Below are 24,836 nucleotides of genomic sequence, written 5' to 3'. Positions count from 1 at the left end.
AGCAGAATACATCCAAATAAGTTTATTGATAATCTTTTGAGAATTCATAAGAATGAGAAAACAGAATTACAGATGTCCAGGGTAAATTAATACTTCCAGAAAATCCATCAGATCATGGAGAAGTAAAATTCAAGTTTTTTTTTTTTAAACATTTTTTTAAAGTAAAATAAGAACTAAAAACTATTTAATCAATAATGTATTAATGTATTAATCAATAATGTATTAATCAATGATGTATTAATGTATTAATCAATAATGTATTATCGATTTGTGTTCACAACTTTTTCTCAACGTTCAACAAGATTTTCTAGAATTTTTTGGTAGAAATTTAATTTTGACTTGAAAAATAAAATATTACAAATGCGTTTTCAAAACATTATTTAAAAAACGGCAAGAACTTAGTTGCCAACCCAATATATATATATATATATATATATATATATATATATATATATATATATATATGAGAAAGAGAGAGAGAGAGAGAGAGAGAGAGAGTATCCTATATCTTTATAAAGCCATTATTTACCTATGCATGAAGTATTGTTGTCACATCTGGGTTGGTGCATCTACCGCTAGTCTCTCACTCTTTGACAGAGTCCAAAAAATCTCAAATCTAATAAGTCCCGAACTGTTTGTCAAGTTCACACCTCTGTCCCATCACTGCAATGCTACATCCCTGTGCTTGCTTTATCAGTACTTTAATGGAATGGGCTCTGATGAACTCATAGCGCTTGTGTCCTCTTGACATACATCTTCCTCTAACCAGACAAGCAGCAAAATATCACCTCCTCACTGTTGAGGTCTTTAGATGTTGAAAGACCTTCTACCCTAATAGTTTCTTCACTTGAAATGTTAGTTTAAATGTAATGTGAACAAACATTTCGCTGCTCAACTCCCCAAAGTCTCATGTTGAACATGATCCTAAATAGTAGGCCCTTATGTCCAATTGGCAATATGGCTTGTTTGGGGTGAAAAGGATTAATAATTAGAATAATTAGAATTAGAATAAAAATTAGACCATCTGTTACAGAAACAAGAAACATAAATATTTTAGAAATTTTTCAATAACTTGTTTAAATTTAAATCTAAAACGTTATTCTTATTTTCCAAATCAACTAAATTGTTCATTTGTACACAATAATAACCAATAAAAAAAAAATTAACTTTTGTCTTGCCGTCATCTCCACATAGTTTTTCATGTACTTAACCTCTGTAAATAATAAATCCCAAATTCAAGCCTAAACCTTTAATTTGGCTAGTTCATCAGTTTCAATATTCCAGACTGCATTTTTTTCTGGCCAAATAAGCTTTGCACAGTTTAAGCATGCTTCAAACCACCGTGTTATCACTATCTCTATCTCTACTATTATATAAAAGAAATTTTGCTTGTGTGTCAGTGTGTTCGTTCCCTATGGACTCGAAAACGGCTGGGTCGATTTTTATGAAATTTCATACTAAGGTATTTTATGTGCCTGGCAGTGTTCTCAGATAGGTTTTGTATCAGAATGTCTTTGATAAGTATCATTAATCGATAATCAAAATAATCCGATCTATAAAGAAACAGGCCATTTTGACCTCACACAACTTAACATCACAAGTGCATTTGAGAAGTTTATACCACACAAGCAGAAAGACCCAGCATATAAAATCTATATTATGTTCTTTGATAGGACAGGATCGCATTCGAAATGAATATTTCTGTTTAGAAATTAATTGAAGTATGATACCTGACTTTTGCATTTTAAACTTTAATTCAAGTCATTACATATGAAAAATAATTTTGTAAAATCAACAGTAGCTTCTCTACAGTGAAATGTAGACTACAATGTATTGTGAACTAAATCGCTGTGAGAGGCATGTAAGCTTCTTCCTGGTGCACTGCGATGGGTCCCCAACTAGATCAGGCAATTAATCGATTTGATTGGTTTTGATGACAATAAAAATATGGGAGTATTCGTTGATCATCATTCAATTCCGGGCATCGCCGGTTCACCCTGCTGGTTGATATATAAACATGCAACCAGAATGTATTTTATAATGAACTTTGGAATTTAGTGATGACTATCCTCTTCTCTCACATACAGAATAGAACCTGCTAGTCTTTCTCCACTCCATCGTTATTTTCATGGTAGCTGCTTTACTTAGCTACCCCCACATGCCATAATTTTCCTTTCTTCCTCTGTGTGTATAAAACTAAATGAAACATCCATGAACAGAGTTTCTTTCCAATAACTACTCAATTGTACAACACTATATCGCAAGACTGCTTCCTAGGTGACTATAATATAGGTGTTTTCAAGTCCAATGTGAAGAAATTCTTGTTGAGCCGTGTTTTTAAATAATCAAATTCTGCCAGTTTCAACAATCGTTATAAAATTCTCATGATATTGTCTCACTGTCTACCTGCCACACTCAGTAACTCTTATCCTCGAGTGGCCTTTGGACCTTAGTAAATGCCCACTTGTTGATACATTAAAAATATGTTTAGATGCTGTAGCAGATGTTCTTGTTCATGATATAATTAATTTTCACCAATTTGCCCACCTCTTATAAATAGAAGGTCAACTCTAATTAAATCCTAGCCATGTATCACTGCGGCTGCAATACATTTCGTGTGAAAAGGTTCACTAGCTTCTCAATAGATGACCATGACTTAAACACCTTAGACTCATCTGCTCAAAGTACTTCCTTTCATTCATCAACAGTCTGTTCCGTCTGCCTGCTTCCACCGGACTACAACTTGGATGTGTTCAAGTCCAATGTTAACAAATTCCTAATGAACCACCCCCTTAAGTAAACACTTCATCAAATCTCCACACTAACGTAATGTACTTGCAATAACCCTTATCCCTGAGTGGCTTTCGGGCCTTGATAAGTGGTGATCACTGTGTAAAAAAAAAAAAAAAAAAAAAAAAGTCCAATGTTTCAGGCGTTTTTCAGATGTGGAGGCCTCAATAATGGTCCTCCTTTTAAGTCTTGTTCTATCAATTTTCGAGGGTTTTGTTTTTTTCAAGTAAAGGATTACTATTTAGGATCATGTCTAACAGGGAGATTATGTAGGGAGTTGATCAGCGAGATATCTATTTAGATTACATTTGAACTTCTGCAGGTTAATACAGTCAGGGAGAGAATTCCAAAGTCTAGCAGTCCAAGAGAAGAAACTAATAAAATAGAAAGGTTTCTGGTATACAGGAAGCTCAACAGTGAAGGGATGAGATTTTGCTGCTTGTCAGGTTAGACAGGAGTACTTACGTTGAGGGGGCGCAAGTGCTAGAAGTTCATGAGAGCACATTCGATTAAAATACTTGTAAATTTAATTTAAAGAGAATAGAAAGTGGATCGGGTTTCCTTTCCACAGCCATGTAATTTGCTTCCCTTATCTTATCCTTTAGTCCTCACACTCCAGAAGAGATGTTTCTGACAAAGAGGTAAGAATTGCGGTTTTCTGGGTCAGGATTTATTCCATCTAACACTTCACTAATTGTTAGCAAGTTTCTGACCTTGAAGTACTTTTTTTTTGCTCCTTACATCAAGTGGTTTAATGCCTTGTCTGGAGCGATTTCCATAAAAAAAAAATAGTGATGTAATAATGTGGCGATGATCGTTCTGCAGCCCATCTCAGATTCTGATATAGAAGGATTCATCTCAGCCTAAAGATCACTCATGCTAAGCTAAGATAACGATTTCGGGTCAAAAATATTGGATACACCTTTTAAAATGTCAGTTGCATTAAAGTAATTATTTAGAAATTGCAAATCTATGTCAAGAAGTCAAGGGTTACATTTTAATTAAAGTATCAAGTTTTATGCACAAATCTCCTCAAATGGAGATGAAATGTGGGAGATGCGCATATTTATTGACCTTTAGTTTAATTAGGCTTACTAAGATTATAGGTCACAAAATGTGGAGCATGCAGTAAGGATCAAATCCATTAAAGTAATTAATTGTTAATTGTAATTGCATATCCTCCAACTGAACTCGGTTCAGCAATGAACCAGACAAAAGAAGCACACAAAAAAAGCTTCAAAACTGAATCAAGATGACTGGAGAGCATTATCATGAGGAAGAGCTCATCGTTTTGTACACTCTATTAATTTTCTGTAAGCCTACATCTACATTTGCAAAAATTTATGTCACTCTACATGCTTTGTAAATGTATCAAATATATGCTATCAAGGAGAAGGAGACACTGAATGATAGCTGACCAACTGTACTAGCAAAGCTACCCGGCATTGCCCTAGGCAAAAATGAACCATATTCCTATTAAAACTTCTATCTCATCTATCCATCTTGCCTTCCTCTCTCCACCCCTCTTTTTCCCTCGCCCAGCCCATTCCTCTCTCTCAACATGTACAGACGTTTTTATAGATTTCTCAATAACTCCTTGATAAAAAAAATCAGTTACTTCCCTTTAATTGATACACAATCTGGCTGGAAAATCGATTCCCTCACTCCTGACGAAATCTGTGCCACTTTAGGATCAACAAATCAATATCTTTTTCTAAATCTTCAACATTAGTCATCCAGGGCAAAACCGGATTCGAAACTTAGTAAATGATATGCTTTTCTCTTTCCCACAGAAGAAACGTTACAAGCCTCTCTCTGCTCTATCGTTATTTTCATGGCAAGTGTTCATCTGAATTTCAATCCATGGTCTCCCTTGCAAAACTTTCATAAAAACACTCGTCTATCTACAACCACTATCGATTTCCCCCATTCTCTATTTGTGCTTAAATCTAAATGCAGATTCCATTCTCTTTCTGAGAACTGCCTGCCTGTGGAACTCCGTTCTACTGACCTGCTTTCCAGCTGACTACAACATGGTCATCTTCAAGTTTAAATAAGTTTTTGTTGCGTCATCCTCTTATGTAATTAAATTCCACCCAATTTCTACTACTAACGTTTACTATGCTGTTGTTTCAGTGACCGTCATATGCTCATTAACCCTTATCCTTTGGGCCTTGATAAGTGGTGACTTTTTTTAATAAAAAAACAAAAACTTTGTGGGTATTTGTTTTGTTTATTTTGACTTTTCGTCAGACATACACACGTATACGTAGACAACTGGTCATTATATTATAGGTGAAATAGAGTGAAGATAAATGAAAACGTTCTTCAGATAAGTTATGTGTTTTATGTGTTTAATCAGGTGACCGATTATAGATTGCTAGGCAGGAAACTGATATTGGGGATAGATGAACTAAATTAGCAAGGATTTACAGATGCTGCATTTATTGCAAGTGTTTTCTGAAGATGTGCACCTATCTAAAGTGTCTAGTTATGCTGCAAGGAAGATATAGCTATGGTTGTTGTGGTTTTATTGTTGGTTTCAACAAAACTGACATGGCTTGTAGTTACCAAGATGATAGCTGAGACCGTTGTTTTATTTAAATCCTTATCAGGATGTTAGACACAAGGTCAGGTGTGGGTTTGGTGATGGTGTTTCTATAGAGCTGGATTCAGATGTGGTTTGTTCAGGTTTTCAGTCTGTGTCGTTAACAACTTAATTACTCCTCTCCATCATGTAGTCGTTATTGTTAGTTTTATTGTCAGGATCCTGGTGCTACCAGATCAGGCTGTTTGAAGATATTGGCTTCCTGAGACGAAACGCACCTAACATTGATGCTTTTTGTTTTTCTACTTCCTTTTGCAAAACTTAATTATGTTCTGCAAAACGAAAAACAAAAACAACAAACCCACCTTTTCCCCCCTTTTCCTTCTTCCCATTTCCTCTTTCTCTTTCTATCTCCCCCATTTCCTTACTGGCTTCCTAACTTAAAATGTATCAAACATTAATACTGTAATTCTTTTCCCTCTCCCTCTCCCATTGCAAAACTCATTCATGTTCTGCAAGGCAGGGAACAAAAACGATAAAATCCACTACAAAACAACCAAACCAAACAAATTAATGATTGAAGATACAAAAAGCTTGAAGAATAAAATCTTCTACAAAATAACTGGATGCAACATGAATTCTATTTCCAAAATCACTTGATTCGGCAATAAATAACCTGAAAAGGTTTGATATGCCATAAAACAAAACAACCAGACCAACCAAATCAACCAAACCATATATCAGGATGATAGAGATAGTTGTTGTTGAATTTGCATTTGCAAGAAGCATCTTGATGTGAGGTTTAAGGGATAAAGCAGTTTTTGCATGTGTGCACGAAAATGACCTAAGGATGAAGTTCAGTCTCATGTTCCTTGGGTTGCATGTGCGCACGAAATGTACTACATAATATGCTTCATGAACGTATATATTCGTTTGAAATAGATGAGTGGTATTTGCTACAATTTGATTAATAATCTGGTAAATCGCTTTACTGAATGACTGTTTGTAGTTGGAGCTGGTATATCCTTAAGCATGAGGTTTGCTGTGTACCTTTCAACATTTCTCCCAGTCGATACTTATGACTTTACTGATATTCGTTACAGAAAGCTCAAAAAAGCAGCATCGAAGAAAACAACATCAAAAGATTGATGGAGAGAGGCAAATATTGGAATGCTGCTGTTTGCTGGTCATAATAATAATAATAATAATATTAATAATAATAATAATAATAATAATAATAATAATAATAATAATAATAATAATGATCATCATGCGCACACAGGTGACTTGCTAGAAAGACCAAAGTTTCAAGTCTTCACTGTGGCCTGTTGAAATTGGCACCATTCTCTCATCTGATATTGTTAGTTAATTGATCTGGGCAGTCTAAGATGGAGCAGGTAGGATTTAGTCATCTGAGACCCAAATCAATTGCCAAATTATTTGGAGTTCAGCTGCTTGAATAGTATGAAGAGTTGTTCACTTGACCTATCACATCTGATAAGTTTCAATGTTCTCTTATTTTTATAATAAATCGGAATGAGATCTTGCCAACACAATTTTACTTAAGATTCTAACAGTATTGCCTGCGATTCAAACTTGTACTCTAAGGGTTAAACCAAAATCTAAATTTCTTTAGACAGAGAAGATGATATTACAATTCTGAATTTTTGAGGATTGATTTATGTGGATTCTTTAGACTATTGTTCTCATCTTGAGTGTCATTTCCACAATGTTTTGGCTGATGTAACCTCTGACCTTCTTCAGGTGTATCTTATCAAACTCAGGAACTTTTCTGTCAAACTCGGGAATCCACATGGAATTTCGAATGGAACTCTTCATTTAATCCACCAGAGTAGCATACTTTTGTGTCATCAGCTTTGACTGGGTAGAAGTCCTAAGTATTTCTCAATTGTATTTTTGGGTTGCCCCAACTAGGGATGGAACGTTATACCTTCAGAAAAAGAAAGACTCCTAAGTTTGACAAGATACACCTGAAGAAGGTTGGAAGGTACATCGACGGAAACGTTGTGCAAATAACACTCAAAATGAAAGCAGGAGTCCAAAGAGTCAAAATAATACGAGAAAACATGTCCTAATTTCGATATCTGCTGATACCAGATCAGGTTGTCTGAAGATACTGGCTTCCTGTCTTAAAATGCACCAAACGTTCATGTTATTGTTTATAATTTTTTCCCCTTTGTCTTTGCAAAACTTAATAATTTTCTGCAAAGTCAGAAACTAAAACAAGAACAAGAATTTTCCTCTACAAAACAACCAAACCAAACACCATCAATAAATATTTGATGATATAAAGAATTTGAAGCATAAAACCTTTTTTTTCTAAAATTACTAGATTTGGCATTAAATAACCCCAAAAGTGTTGATGTGCCATAAAACACAAACAGCCATACTACATACAATGAATAAATATTTGAAAATATACAGAACTTAAAGCATAAAAACGTTTTAAAAAATTGGCATTAAATAGCATTAAAAGGGTTGATATGCCGTGAAACCAAAACATCAAACCTAATTTCATAGACTTTTGATAAAATATATACATAAGTATAAATTACTTAAAGATGTTTAAAGACTTTTCAATTTCCGTAACTATTTACATAACTTAATATTTACTTTTTACTAATGTTCTTTTACCATTTATATTTTTTATTTATTTATTTATTTTTTATTTATTTTTTTTTTAATTTATTTATTTTTTAAAATTTTTTTTAATATTTAATTTATTTATTTTTTATTTATTTATTTTTTATTTATTTATTTATTTTTTGTATTTTTATCTTTCTTTCTTTCATTCATTTAATTGGCAAAGAATAAACGCACAAGCGATTGCCATTTACAAGGGGAAAAGTCAGTACCACATGACAAAGGCCATAGGAATAGTTGGGCGAAACGTTGTGAAACAACAACTAAGAAAGATGAGGATAATAGTCCGCAATAAATAAATTAATAAATAATACTCATCTCAATAATGAATTCCAATTAAATAATATATATACCATTTTTTGTTTGAAAATCAAAGTACTTTTCGATGTAACAACGTTTTCATCAGGAGAGATAACTTCAAAAAATAATTCTTTTGTTTTTTTTGGAGGGAAAGGGCTAACTTTTCTGGATAGATGAAGCTCTACCCGATTAAGAGAAGCAATTTATAAGAAAAGATAGGGAGATATTTAAAATTTCAAGATCTTCACCGTTTATTTCCTTAAACATATATATATATATATATATATATATATATATATATATATATATATATATATATATATATAAACTACTTAATTTACTCACATAAAATTAATATACGAAAGTATAAATTTATGCGTAAACTTTAAGTATTTACTTCAAAAGTGCTCAATACGTAGGTAGAGCTAGTTAGTAAGTTATAAAATATATATGGTGATTAAGCTACACTGAATATTCCGCGTTTCTAGAGTGGATGACACGCGGAATATTCAGTGTAGCTTAATCGCCATATATATTTTATAACTTACTATATATATATATATATATATATATATATATATATATATATATATATATATATATATATATATATATGAGAGAGAGAGAGAGAGAGAGAGAGAATGTTATGCATCCTTTTTAACTCTTCAATTTCATTGTCTATGTTTCTAGGTAATGCCAGGTAGCCATGCTAGTACTATATAAATTCAACTTATTTATGGAATATTTTCTCTTTTTTGTTTATAATTTCAGATGCAGTGGTGATTTCACCCGACATCTTTGGTCTGAATGGATTTCCAATGTGTTCGTTGTGACAGACCTAAGACGGACCATGTTGGTGAAGGTGTACATCCTATTATTGGTTGTGTACAGGTGCCTGTGTGCTGATCTCACATACTATGCCGAAGAAGCCAAAAGCCCTGGCACATTCGTGGGTGACATTGCAGCCGACTCCCACTTGTTAGACAGCATCCCCATGAAAGATCGCAGCCTCATCACATTCAACCAGTTACAGCTGAGATGGACGGGAAGCTTTCAATTATTTAGCGTCAACAAAAAAACAGGCAAACTCTATACCGCCCACACACTGGATGTAGAATCAATGTGTGAGTACAACAAAGAATGTTTCAAAATGGTCGAGGTCGGCGTGCAAAAGGGAAAATCTTTTATGAAGATTCTAGAGGTCAAGGTCATCATACAAGACATTAATGACCACAGACCAGAATTCCCAGTTAAAAAGGTCAATATCGAATTTTCGGAAAGAGACAGTAAAGGAACCAAAGTGTCCATCCCAAACGCCGTTGACAGAGATGTCGGCGTTCTTAATTCACAAATCACCTACGAGTTGAAGAAAAATAAAAATGAACCATTTACGTTGTTTGTTTCAAAAAGTGTAGACGGAACTTCTCAACTTTTTATAAACTTAGAAGAGAAACTTGATCGAGAGGAAAAAGACTCTTACACAGTACAAGTTATCGCTAAAGATGGCGGTTCCCCACCAAAACAAAGTGTTTTGGACGTACATATAGATATCACAGATGTTAACGATAACACCCCAACTTTTTCCCAAAAGCTTTATACTATTTCTATAAAAAACGAACCTAGTGAAATTTCTCCAGTTTTTATTTTGTCCACAAAAGATTTAGATGCTGACCAGAATGGAAGAATTTCATATTATTTCAGTTCCAAAACGTCTGACACTGCCAAATTTCATTTTGAAATCAAGGAAATGACAGGAGAGATCTTTCTACGGAAAAAATTCCAACTTGGACAAGAACTCACCTATAAACTCTATGTAAAAGCTATGGATGGAGGCACCCCACCATTGAGTTCCATCGTCATGGTTTTGGTCAATGTGATTAACCAGAAAAACATAGCTCCCACCATAAATGTAAACTTTGCTTCGGCCTCACTTTCCGCAAAGAAGATTGTAGACATTCCGGAAAACATGGAAGCTGGAAGCTTCATTGCTTATGTAAAGGTCATTGACCATGATACAGGCAAGAATGGTGAGGTCAGCTGTATTCTGTACCACGACAAGTTCCAGCTTCAGAGTCTGGGAAAAAAGCGGTATAAATTGATCCTGAAGAAAATGCTTGACAGAGAAATGGATGAATACCATGACATTACAATTCGGTGCCAAGACAAAGGATCACCAGCTTTGCATAGCGAAAGCAAATTTTCAATCCGAGTTATGGATGTAAATGATGTGCGACCCACCTTCTCACAGAAGACGTTCAAATTCTGGATCCATGAGGACCAAAATGCAAACTATCCAGTCGGCTACATTAATGCAACGGATCCTGATTTGGGTCCAGGTGGAAAATTCACATATTATTTGGTGACGGACAGTAAACAGTTCTTGCCTTTCCAGATTTCTGATGAGGGGCTGATCTCAACGGTCATACCATTGGACCATGAATTCAAGGATGTCTACAAGTTCCAGGTTTTAGTAAAAGACAAAGGGAATCCGTCCTTGAATAATTCTGTAAATGTCATTGTTGAGGTTCGAGATAAGAATGACAATGCCCCATACTTCACCTTCCCCAGCATCAACCCTTTCAGCTTGGACGTGATATACTACCCCCATCACACCAAAAACATCACAGTTTTGCGAGCATCAGACAATGACGGTCGTGAAAACGCCTTTCTTAAGTATGAAATAATCCGGGGAAATGACAAGCAGTTATTCACCATCAACCCGTACAGCGGCTTGTTGTCTTTTACTCGGGTGGTCAATCAGCAAGATGCGGGTTCCTATGAACTCGAGTTTGAAGTTAAAGACAGTGGCACCCCCATCTTGTCGGCTACAACCACAGTATTTCTTATATTGACAGTGAGTAACAGAACTATCGATATGAAAAATGCTGTGCACACAGAAAGCGATGAAGCCGACGAGAAAATCTACCTAGATTTTTTAATAATAATTGTTTCGGTGGCAGTGACGTTGTCGGTTATTATTACAGCTATCATCTCGATTTGCTTCCTGAGGTTCACAAACCGCAAAAATGTTACCCACAAGACTGAAGGTAACTGTTCAAGCAAGTGTGAGCAAAGGCAGCTGATGTATCCTTCAAATCTAGCCGTATCCTGTACGGATCTCCCTTCGACGAGGATAAAAGACTTAGACATGAGAAGGAATACACATCTGGTGGAATCGAGAGCGGACATGCAGTCTGCACTAAAACTGGATATAGAGCATAGGTGTTCAGCTTCAATAATGGATCTCCAAGCAGCATCAGAGATCGTTTATCAGGTAAGACATATTTATACTTGTCATCATCAGTAGGTAATCAGATAAGACGTATTTAAGCATACTTGTCATCATCAGTAGGTAATCAGGTAAGACATATTTATACATGTCATCGTAAGTAGGTAATCAGGTAAGACATATTTATACATGTCATCGTAAGTAGGTAATCAGGTAAGACATATTTATACATGTCATCATAAGTAGGTAATCAGGTAAGACATATTTATACATGTCATCGTAAGTAGGTGATCACATTTTCTAAACCTTAAAACAGAACAATTTTCAATTTTTGCCATCGCTGTCAATGTTAGATATTTCTTTGCAACAATGGTTAGCTTGATTTGGTTTGGTTTGATTTTCAGCATATCAATCATCTATGTGTCATTTAATCGCCACAATGAATACTATTGGGGGAGTAATTACTTTATACTCTTAAAAACATTCTTCGACAAAAGTAATCTTTTTTTCCCAATACGACTGGCTTTCAGCCACTGCCTTCTAGAAAACATTACTCCCCAAAAATCTTACTTTTGAGCATATTACTCTTTAAGAAAATTATACAAGGCATTGGTAATCTTTTTTTTTTTTTTCAACACAATTGGCCTTTAGCCACTGCCTTCTGGTATTTATTTGAGAAAAAAATAAAAAGAAGTAAATTTTGATTTTTTTAAAATAACCAGATTGAATAATACAGTCGGGAATGAAGTTATGACGAAATTATATAATCAGCCAGTTGATTGGATTTGACCTCTCTAATCTTCAGTCTAGCCAAAATAAGGATCGAAGTGGATTATTAACCATGGGCTGTCTAGCCATCAGCATCCCATTCTAAGGCACCAAAGGTCATCATACAGATATGGTCATCATACAGATAATCCCATTTTCAGAATTTTTTTTCTTCATGGAATTGCAAATTTGTTCCAACCAAAGCACTTGCCACATTTGTGAGTGAGACTGCAGTCAACTCCTATTATATGATGCTGGGTTCAGTTATCACCCAATATGTGAGAATACAAATATTTAGTGCTCTCTCATTGCAAGAACTTGGACACCAGGGTTGGAAAATGGGATTGAGAAGTCAGCACTCCCGAGGAAGGGCACTCGGATCTGCAAAAAGTGTCTGAGCAGCCGCGTCGCCATTCTCCAGTAAGGGCGCCTCAGGCTATTAGCGATAAACTAACCCCTTTAAGAGAGAAGGCAAAGCATGAGAGGGTGGACCTCCTAGAACTGCACAAAACTAGCATAACACTACAATCAACAGGAGCGCGATCATTATAGGAATGCTCTAATCTCTGTTAATTTTGGAGCCGAGGATAAAAATCCGTAGCTAGATTTGGTTAGTTGTCTGATTGTTTTTTTACTCACTTTTACCCCAAACAAGGCTTATTGCCACTTGGACGTAATGGGCTACTAATTGGGACCACGCTTAAGAAAGATTAAGGTGTTGGTTTACGTTACATTTGCACTTCTGCATATCAGTACAGTTTGGGAAGCAGGTAGTAGGAAGGGAATTCCAAAGTCTAGCTGTTCTAAGGAAGAAGCTGTTAGAGTAGAAAACTTTCTGACATTTAGCGACCTCAACAGTGAAGGGGTGTGATTTTGTTGCTAAGCAGATTTGTTGGGAATATGTACGTCGAGGGGACACAAGTGCAATGAGTTCATCAGAGTGCATTCGACTTGTAAAAAAAGGCACAGGGATGTAAAATTGCAGCGATGGGGCAGAGATTGGAACTTGGTCGACAGTGCAGGACTTATTAGATTTGAGACTCTTTTTTGGATGCTGTCTAAGAGGGAAAGACTAGTGGTGGATGCACCAGCCCAGATGTGGCAACAGCATTTCATGTATGAATGAATTATGGTTTTGTAAAGTTATAGGATGCTATCTTGTGTGAGTGATTTTCTAGCATAATAGAAGGACCTGACCTTCTTTGCAACAGCCTTTGCAATATCCTCAATGTATTTGTTCCAATTCATGTTGCCTGTGAATTTTAGACTGGGAAGTTTGAAAGATAGGCTCTCGGGTTGGGTGCTATGTGTCATGGCGATCGTTGGTTGAAAAGAATTTTTGTTGTTAAAGAAAAGAAGCTTAGTCTTAGTAGCATCAAATGTTACCAAGCATTTATGGCCCTATTCCACTATAGACCGTTTTCTACGGTTTCTATTATTATAGAGTGTAGCGCCATCAGCAAATATACGAATCTCAGACACAATTTTATGAAGTCATTTATGAATATCAGAAATATCGACCTCTGCATTAATATCATGTTGTTTGGATGTTCGGCTATCGAGAACAAATTAGATTTTTCTCTTTTCTAGAAAGGATCTGATTATGTTGAGTATTTGTTATTTATTGTTCCTATTTACTTGTCTCCCCACGAGGGTATAGTTAGACACAAGGTTGGTTTTTAATGTGGGGAAAATCCAGCTCCCAAAAAGGGGCACTTTGGATAGGAACAAAAATAAAAATTGTTTCAGCCATGGAAGATTGTTCTTTCATTGATCGAGGACAGAAAAGGTGAATTGTAGCATCAGAACAGATACTACATTGTGATCTTATTTATTGTTATTTGAAAAAAAAAAAGGTTTAAATGATTGTCAGGAGGATGGTGAGACAACACAGTGATGATTAGTAATGATGATGGTGATTAGGCAGAATTTGATTGTTTAAAAGGATGGCTTAACAAGAATTTGTTTACATTAAACTTGAATTCGTTTACATATAAACTTGTATATACACACGCCATATAGATGACTGTGACATGTATATACAAACGTATATACACTCTGTATATACACATTTATTAGAATATTTTACAGCACTAGTCGATGCATGAATTTAGACAGGTATATATAAACAAGACACACGTATGCATAATATATACTCTCCCGATAATATTACACGTTTTAGTCAGCTGGGAAGTATGCCTGTGGTATTGTGTTCAAAACACGGGCATTTTAAGGAAAGAAACTTTGCTCATGGAAGTTTTGGAGAGAGAGAGAGAGAGAGAGAGAGAGAGAGAGAGAGAGAGAGAGAGAGAGAGAGAGAGAGAGAGAGAGAGATGGAAACTATTGACAGAGGTTGCAGCTAGACGAGTTTTTGTTGTGAATGTTTTACCAGAGGGGGCCTAGATTGGAGCTCAGTCGAGCACCTACCATGAAAATAGTGACAGAGTGGAGAAAGACTAGCATCGTCTTTTCTGTGAGAAAAAGGTGGTAGGGAAGATAAAGGACACTGCGCACTCGATCTCAGTCGTGCTCTGACAAAGCAGGAAAGGGCACTTTGAGCAGTGCCTCCCCAGATAGTCGGTGATTATTTATATACATTCATGTTTCTTGCGTAATTAAGCCCAAAAAAGAACTGAATATCTTTAATGTTTATTTTTAAATTCATGAACATGATATGCACGGCATGACATGAACTTAACACGAAACATGACATGAACATTCTTTAAAAAATCATTGCATTTAATTTTTTTTAAGTTTTAAATCTAATGTTTTATAAGAACGTTCATGTCATGTTCTACACTATACCATTTGATGCACGAATGTTATTTAAACTAAAAATTAACTTGTAAAATGTTTGTTCTCTAAATATACTGTCATACATACATATATATTCAGCCACTCTGATGAGTCGTAGACAATGAAACACATAGCAGTGGATATATATCGCGATTTACTTAGATGTTGTTTGTTTTTGGTTTTGTGATACGTTTTGAATGAATTCAATTATTTACAAAAGTGCATTTTTACCTAAATGCGAGTTGGGAATAATTTTCCCTTTAACAAATTTGGTACCCCCACATGAGGAGTGGCATATATATTGTTTTTAAATATAATTATCTACTGATATGTGTTTCATTGTCTACGACTCATCAGAGTGTCTGAATATATATGCATGTATGACAGTATATTTAGAGAACAAACATTTTACAAGTTAATTTTTAGTTTAAATAACATTCGTGCATCAAATGGTATAGTGTAAAACATGACATGAACGTTCTTATAAAACATCAGATTTAAAACTTTAAAAAATTAAACAGTTGTGCGCGATGGGTGAGTGGATAAAGGGTTTAGGCTCATTACCGTGGGGTCCCGATTTCGATTCTCGCTAGATTCAGCCACTCTGATGAGTCGTAGATGACGAAACACGTGTCAGTGGATAATTATATTTAAAAATAATATATATATATATATATATATATATATATATATATATATATATATATATAGTGGAAATGGTAATTAATAAAAACTGAAGAAAGTGCTCAATACTGTTGTAGACCAAATATGCATTTTATTTTTTATAACCGTATCTTTCTGTTAAGTTACATTATTGTTTCAGCTACTCGGCCGTTTTTTTGGCCGTCTGTGAGAAAGCTACAGACGGCCAAAAAAACGGCCGAGTAGCTGAAACAATAATGTAACTTAACAGAAAAATACGGTAATAAAAATAAAACGTATATATATATATATATATATATATATATATATATATATATATATATATATATATATATATATACAGTGATGATCATATTTATTGGCACGGTAAAATAAAAGTTAAATTTTGTCTAATAAATTCTAAAAAAGGGATTAAATTAAAGAAAATAACAAAGTATATTATGTATTTTTAACTGGCCTTTCCGATGCAGCAATCGGATTTTAGAAAAAATAAATAACAAAGGAACAACAAACATAATTGCAAAAAACCCTTGTTCAAAATTATTGGCACGATTTATTTAATAATCAATTGTATAGCCTTTGGCCTTGATTACCTTCCTCAGTCGCTTTTCATAGTTTACAACCAAGTTGTTGCACTCTTCAGTAGTAATTTTAGCCCACTCTTCCTGACAATAATCCTCCAATTGAATAAGATTCTTAGGCTTCCTTTGCATTACCCTCAATTTTAATGTTCTCCATAAATTTTCAATTGGATTAAGGTCTGGGCTTTGTGATGGCCACTCCAAAACATTAATATGATTGTCCTCAAGCCATTTCTTAGTCAGTTTAGCCGAATGCTTTGGGTCATTATCTTGCATGAACCACCAATGACGACCAAGTGAGAGCTCTTTAGCAGAGTCTTTCAGGTTTTCATCCAATATTTTAACATAATCTTCCTTTTTCATGCTACCTGTGACCTTAACAAGTCGCCCTGGTCCAGAGGCAGCAAAGGATCCCCAAAACATCAAACTGCCTCCACCGTGCTTCACTGTGGGTATGGTGTTCTTAGGCAGGAAAGCTTCGCCAGATTTTCTGTAAATATAAGACACTTTATTATGGCCAAATAACTCTATTTTCGTTTCGTCAGTCCATAGAACACGTTTCCAGAATGCAACATCTTTATCAATATGACGTTTTGCAAAGGCTAGCCTTGCTTTCAGGTGCATAGGCTTCAATAAGGGAGTCTTTCTCGGACGACATGCTTTTAAACCAGCTCTCTTCAAAACTCTACCAACTGTATGTCGAGATACATTCACTCCAGAGGTGCTCTGTTCATCAACAATCTCCCCAACAGAGATCCTTGGGTTTTGTTTTACTTGTCGAACAATTTTCCGTTCATCTCTTGGGGAAAGAATCCTTTTTCTCCCTCTACCCTCTAAACTCATAACGTGGCCTTGCGATTTGAACTTGTTTATTATGGCTCTAACAGTGGATTTGGGAAGGTTTAGCTTCTTTGAAATCTTATCATAGCCCTCCCCATTGGTATGGCATGCTACAACAAGCTTCCTGACGTCTTCGCTGTGTTCCTTAGTTTTAACCATGGCGATTGAAAATTATAATTTCGTCACTTATAATAGTTTAAATAAATCGCTATCTAAAAATTATCTGAAAAAAATTATTCACTGAATTAGCGTTAAACAAGCATAATATGGCTATAAAAAAGTTCAGAAAGCACGTAAACCGGAAATTGATTGATATTATACTGATACTAAAAGAAAAACAAAGCCGTGCCAATAATTTTGAACAAGGGTTTTTTGCAATTATGTTTGTTGTTCCTTTGTTATTTATTTTTTCTAAAATCCGATTGCTGCATCGGAAAGGCCAGTTAAAAATACATAATATACTTTGTTATTTTCTTTAATTTAATCCCTTTTTTAGAATTTATTAGACAAAATTTAACTTTTATTTTACCGTGCCAATAAATATGATCATCACTGTATATATATATATATATATATATATATATATATATATATATATATATATATATATATATATATATATATATATATATATATATATATATATTTGTATATTTTGTCAGCAAGTCATTATTTAGACACGTCTGGTTGAACACGACAACGGTCTTCCTTTTTCTGATCTTTCTGGATATCTTTTCTATTTGCCCAGTGGTCTTTTTAATTTCGGCAGGCTATTTATATAGAATGGCGCCCAAAAGTTGTTGTTCAGCCATATTTTTCTCAAGCGCTTTCTATCGGTGCAGCCGATTATCGTCAGGAGCAATTGTTGTTTTCTTTTTCTTTTCTTTGAGGTTTGGTGTATTTATAATTTTTTTTTTTAATTGGCTATAAAGGTGGGTGCAGGAAGGTTGGGGGCAAATTACTTTTATTTTATATAATATATATATGTATATATATATATAATCTTGGAAGTTTTTTTAACTAGTAAAACTATAAAAAAGAACTTATTTAATTTTTATATTTTTTTATAATTCGTTGGAAAACTATTTAGTCAGTAAGTCATTTAATCACCTGCAATCAATGCATCTACTTGCTCTCTCTCTCTCTCTCTCTCTCTATCTCTCTCTCTCTCTCTCTCTCGAATTCACAATAGTCCTAATGTTAATTTAAGGGGTCATCAGTTGTTTACCATGAAACACTGTTTCAAGAATTTAAAAACAAAACAGTATATTAAATCATGGTTCCCCATCAGTGTTTATCAAACACCACCTCTCTTAACCACAAGAACAAAAAATGTTCCTGATATTGTATCTAGTTACCTACTCATGATTAATTTGGCGAACTATTCATGTTATGAAAAGATGTCTTCCTTAACTGTGAAATTCGTCCCTGTCTTCAAATTCAAAATAGATATATTTTTTTAATTTACCAGTGTTGTATTAATTAGAAAAATGAAAATGCAATGATAGTTGTAAGTTGAGCAAGTTTTTTTCTACATTTTTTACGACTTTATAAGAGATTGAATGTGACGATAGGAAATTATATTTTTTCTACAGACAAAACTTTTCATAAAACAAAGATGAAAATATGAAAAAAAGGTTACAGCGGCTTTTTTACTGATCAACATATTAATAATACCAACATCAAGTAAATCGCAGTTTTCGTTTAATAAAAATTACAAAATTTCTACAACTAGATTTTCCTAAAAATAATAATAAAAAAAAAGATGTTGGCCTTTAAATCTTTCTACAATGTTTCTGCCATTTCTGTAACTGAAACTCAATTAGCTGGTGATATACTGGATTTAATATGTAAATATTGAATTATATGTAAATTTATTAGAATTATTAATAAGTAACAATGAGCCTGGCCAATACCACATGGGTGATCAATTAGGGAAGGCTGGGCACTGTATGTACCGCACAGAGTCATAGAAATTTCCAGGTTAGTATTTGGAGGCGCATTCATTTACTGGGAGAGATGCATCTCCAGTCTTCGTTAAGACATGCATCTAGAGAAGGAAAAACTCTGATGTAAAAATCTGTGGCCTATTGTATATTCTGTCTTGTGGCAGTCATTTGTACAGACAAATATTAGCAGTAATACCAAAAAGTGTGGTTGGTTCTACACAAAGCCTTCACCACTTTAAACAAATCATCTGTGTGGATTTCCGAACAACTTAGTTGTTGTGGCGAAACCTCATATGTCGAAATTGACAGGAGAGTTAATTTTTTTTATATTAGCAAGGAGACACAACATTGCTCGGGATTGAATGAGGGTCAACAAATGTTCCCTACTTCCAATACTTTTATTGTCATGAAACACGATATGAGCATTCTTAAAAATCATTGCATTTAATTTTTTTTACTTTTAAATGTAATCTATATAAGTGATGTGTGTGTATGTGTGTGAGGACAACTTGCAACCTATACACTCAACAATTTTTTGATTTGAAATTTGATATATAAGGTATTCGGACATGTGGAAAATTTTATAATCAGTTCTCCTCCGGAAAAAAGGAGTGGGAAGGGGTAAAATTTGAAAGATTGTTATTTTGGGATCATCGGATTTTTATCTGTTTGCCAACTGTTTCACGACTATGCATGCGTGGCTCGTTCACATGACAGTTTCCTTATGTTAAGAATAAGTAGGTTTGAAAACATTTTTTTAAAGGACGTGTCAAGCTGGCGTAATGATTATCGTACTTGATTCAAATGGTAACAACTAAGACTGGAGTGCTATATGTTTTGGTTTCGATTCTAGCTGATGGTTCCCAAGTCATTTTTTTTTTTTTTTACTTTTGAAATACTACTATATATTAGGTACAGTATAATAATCGATAGACTATAACAGTAAATACGAAATCTTCATAGATTAAACTATCATATTTAAGTATATATTACGACTGAGCAATGTCAGGTGCCCAGCTTGTAATAATCTCGGTCGATACCACCAAAATTTACAATATAGGAAAGGGCAAGAACTTGATTGCAGCCACAATAGCCGTAAAATCAGTTTAACATGCGAGAGGGGAGGATAGCTCCCCTGAAGGGGCATTCTGGAAGATTATAAAAGATCAAACTCAGCATTTTCCAGTTGCAGTACTTTGCCCAACCGGCAACATACGAATCATCTCTTCTGAAGTAAGTACTTGGATTGATAGCTTCATTATACCGAGAAAAACCATGCCTCACTATGTTTTTAGTCCAAAGGTCAAATTCTAGCCCAAGGGTCAAGTAAAAGTGAAGATTTAACACTAATGTATTATTTTTTGCTTGAAATATAATGATAATCGAATATCAGTACGTTTTCATGACTTACTAATTATCTCCCTTTGCTAATTAATTAATTAATTAAGCATCTAATTATTATCTCCCTTTGAAATGTATGGAAATAATTTAAAAAAAAAAAAAACTAAACTCCACTTTTCTCGTGAACGTCTTGTCTAGTCACGAGCGAATTAGAAATACATTTCCTTAGGGGAAACAATTACCCTTACTGACATCCGTATGTACATTCAAGTGAAATGAAAAACAGAGAGAAAAAATTACCCATAAATAATTGGCAACTAAGTTTAAGACAAAAATAAGTGGTAAATTTTGTTTTATTACATTTTCTTTTTGTTACAAGGAAAGATTAGTAACGTTCAAATAGAAGGTAATTAGAAAATTTCAAAGCATTAAATCATGTTGATAGCAAAATTGTCAGATAGCATATCGTCTGTTTGTCACTACTCACATTCGGACATAACTTTTTAAAATAACCAAATTATGCTAGAATTTAAATATCTTTTTTACTCAATGCAGTAATCAAATAATAACGACAAACTTTGCAGGAGAAGGGGCAACTTTTTTTTTTTTTTCATAATATACGTTTGTTAAAAGGAAAAGGGCAACAAACATTAATATTATTGTTCCTTTTCTTTCCCTTTGCAAGATTCAAGCATGTTCCAAAAACTCTTGGTTTTAGTCAATATAACCTCCGACCTTCTTCAGGTGTATCTGATCGAACTCTGGAATCTTTTTGTTGAACTCTGGAAATCTGAACAGAATTTTCAACCAAGCCTTTTATTTAATCCATGGAGGTAGGGTGTTCTCGTCCAGTCAGCCGTGACCGAGTAGAAGTTCTAAGTAATTCGGAAGTGCATGCCAATGAAACTCTCTTCCATCTGCCTGTTTCCCACCTGACTACAACTTGGATGTCTTCAAGTCCAACATAAACAAATTCCTGATGAACCGCCCCCCTTAAATAAGACACTATCAAATCTCCAATACTAACGATTACTACGATACTGTCCCATTGATTACTGCACACGCAATAACCCTTATCCCCAAGTGGCTTCCGGGCCTTGATAAGTGGTGACTTCCATGTTAAAAAAAAAAAATTGTATTTTAAGTGTCACCCACCCTGAGGATTGAACCTTCCACCTTCAGAAGAATGTAAATTACAACTGAACTTTACCAAATATTTTATCCACTACACGACAGACACTCGAAATACAATTGTGAATTATTTTGGACTTCTATCCAGAACAAGAGCATGTTAGCCCTGTGGATTAAATAAAGGGTTCCATTCATTATTCCATGTAAATCCCCAGATTCAACAGAAGGATTCACCTGAAAAAGGCCGGAGGTTACATCTACAAAAACGTTGTGAAAATGACACTCAAGATGAAACCAGTAGTCCAAATATTAGGTTGGTGCAAAAGCAATATCGTTTTCTCACATATGTTACTTTTATATATGATTTCTGAATTAATTCATTGATATATATATATATATATATATATATATATATATATATATATATATATATATATATAGAGAGAGAGAGAGAGAGAGAGAGAGAGAGAGAGACATGTTATATATTATTTCGAAGCGCGTTTTTCGCTCTATTGAACCGTGTTATTTGTTACCGTTCTCAATCTCTCTTTTCATTTTTTTGGTGGCTTTTCGACAGCATGGACAAAATTCAAAACCGCATGATTTTTTTGTTCCAGTTCAAACTAGGCCGAAAAGCTGCCGGGACAGTTTGTGATATCAATGATGCGTTTGGCCCAGGAACCACTAACAAACATGTGGCACAATGATGTTTCAAGAAATTTTGCAATAGTGATGAGAGCCTTGAAGATGAAGACGGTCGTGGCTGGCCGACTGTGGTTGCTAACGAACATTTGAAAACCTTAATTGAAGCCGATCCTTGAAAACGCACATGAGAAGTTGTTGTTAAACTCAACAGTCGTTCACCATTTAAAGCAAAAAGTGAAGTCAAAAATTTTTAATAAATGGGTGCCGCATGAATTGAATGATAATCAAAAAATTGCTCCTTCTGCGCAACAAAAACGACCCATTTCTTGAGCGAATTGTGACGTGTGATGAGAAGTGGATCCTCTACGATAACTGGCGACGTTCGGCAAAGTCGTTGGATGCTGGAGAAGCTCCACAACACTTTCCAAACTGAAATTGTACAAAAAAAGGTTAAAGACTGTTTAGTGGTCTGTGGCCAGTCTTACCCATCACAGCTTCTTGAATCCAGGTGAAACGATTACGGCGGAGAAGTACTGCTGACAAAGTGATGAAATGCACCAGAAGCTTCAATATATATGCCCGAGATTGGTCAATATGAAGAGGCCAATTCTCCTCCATAACAGCGCTCACCCACATGTTGCTGAACTGACCCTGCAGAAGCTGAATGAATTGGGCTACAAGACTCTGCCTCATCCACCATATTCATCAAGCCTCTTGCCCATCGATTATCACTTTTTCAAGCATCTCAACAACTTCCTGCGAAAAAAATGCTTCAAAAGTCGAAATGATGTCGAATTGGCCTTCATTGACTTCATCGCTTTCAGAACACCAGATTTCTATGCTAATGGAATAAATAAACTTGTTTCTCGTTGGCAAAAGTAAATTAATTCTAATGGTTCTTATTTCGATTAATAAAGTTTATTATGAAAGGTGTTGTGATCTTTTGAAGCTGAACGTCAAAAAACGACATTTTTTTGCACCAACCTAATAATATGAATTATCGATCTTCATTTCAAAAATTCAATTATGTGTCTATATTTGTCTTTATAATGAGAGAAATACTGCGTTTATACTTGCTTGCTTTCTGTAATATATATAAAACTCACTGTTTGTCTGTCTGTCCCCATATATTCAAACTCTATCTTTTTTGAAGCTGAGCAGTGCTAGAGGCCTTAAATGGCTGGATATTTTATGGACCGTTCTTTTATGGGTCTTTAGCCAGTTAAAATAGTTTTTAAGGGTCAAAAAGGGGATAAAAATTGAAAAAATCGTTATACATTTTGTACATTCATCTTCTTTTATTTTTGATCAGTTCATATGCATGTCACATTGGTACAGTGGTAACGTCACCAGCTTTGTATGCTAAAGTTTTGCTTTCGGTTTCGATTCTAGCTGATGGCACCCAAAACCTTTTTTTAATTTTTTTTGACTTTTGAAATCACAACTCTATAATGATATATACGAAATCTGGACAAATTAAAATATCATATTTAAGCGTATTTTACGACCGGGCACAGACGCCCCCCCCCCGTTCCCCCGCTAGTGAGAGATATATTATTTATACAATAATTAATTATTTATAGAGAAATAATATTTTTCCCTTGTGTGTGTGTGAGAGCAAAACCGGCGTATGTATGCTTTTGTGTATCTGTGAAACAATGTGTTTATGCTGTCTCCTATGATAGAGATAATATGTTTATCGTCGTGTATATGTCTTATGAAAGAAATAGTGTGTTTATGGTTGAGTATGTATGTGTCTGAATGTGTCTTTCTGTTTGTGTGTGATGTGTGTGTCGCTAACGATGAACATGTTTATGATTATGTATGTAAGCGTCGTGTAAGGTTCAGAGCTCATGAAAAGGCAACGCGAAGCCCACCTCATTGGCAAGATGTAAGAGTAAGAAAAATTCATCTTACGGTAAAAGCTGAATAGAAGCTGATTAAAATGATAATCAAAGGGGAAGTAAATGGGATGTGTCTTGAGGGATGCGATGATGATAATAGAATGCATTGTTGATGGAAGTCAGCGAACGATAGAGAAAAGGGGAGATAATAATAATAATAATAATAATAATAATAATAATAATAATAATAATAATAATAATAATAATAATAATAAATAAATAAAAAATAAATACATAAACAAATAAATAATAATAAATAATAACGGAAGCAAAAAATAAATAAATAAATAAAACCGAGAAACAAAACAACGATATTTAAAAGAAGGAAAAAAAGCTAAAGTAGAAAAAGAAACAAAAATTTAAATGAATGAAACAAAGCTAATAAAAGTTAACAAAAACAAAAAAAAAACAACAACAAAAAGTTTTATCAAAATTTAAAAAGTAAAACAAATCAGTGAAAATGAAACCTGAAGTTGACCAAAAATGGCGGAAAACGAGAAGAGGAAAATTGAAAGAATGGAAAGGCTGATGAGGATATTTGATCAAATAAGGTTTAATGAGTGAATTGAAACCTTGCGATTCAAAGAGCTTTCAAAGATAAAGATATTTGTTGTTGTTGTTTTATTGTGCAGGAGGACTCTATTAGCAGATAGGAAACTATCTATTCAAGAGATTCAAATGCTATTG

The 24,836-nt window shown here is 34.4% G+C and overlaps 1 protein-coding gene across 1 annotated transcript in view; it reads left to right on the top strand.

The window, feature by feature from the left end:
• LOC145241998 (protocadherin beta-16-like) overlaps positions 1-24,836 on the top strand; it is a 144,452-nt gene that overhangs the window by 99,068 nt on the left and 20,548 nt on the right. Inside the window, exon 2 of the mRNA XM_080104885.1 lies at positions 9,074-11,576. Within this exon, the coding sequence (XP_079961011.1) occupies positions 9,153-11,576 (2,424 nt within the window). The 5' untranslated portion in view covers positions 9,074-9,152. The remainder of the gene's footprint in view (positions 1-9,073; positions 11,577-24,836) is intronic.

Source organism: Euprymna scolopes, chromosome 21, assembly GCF_053919585.1.
Source record: "Euprymna scolopes isolate OS-2025 chromosome 21, ASM5391958v1, whole genome shotgun sequence".
Classification (NCBI taxonomy): domain Eukaryota; kingdom Metazoa; phylum Mollusca; class Cephalopoda; order Sepiida; family Sepiolidae; genus Euprymna; species Euprymna scolopes.
Note: the sequence above shows the minus strand (reverse complement) of the source record. Positions and strands in the feature narration are given on the sequence as shown.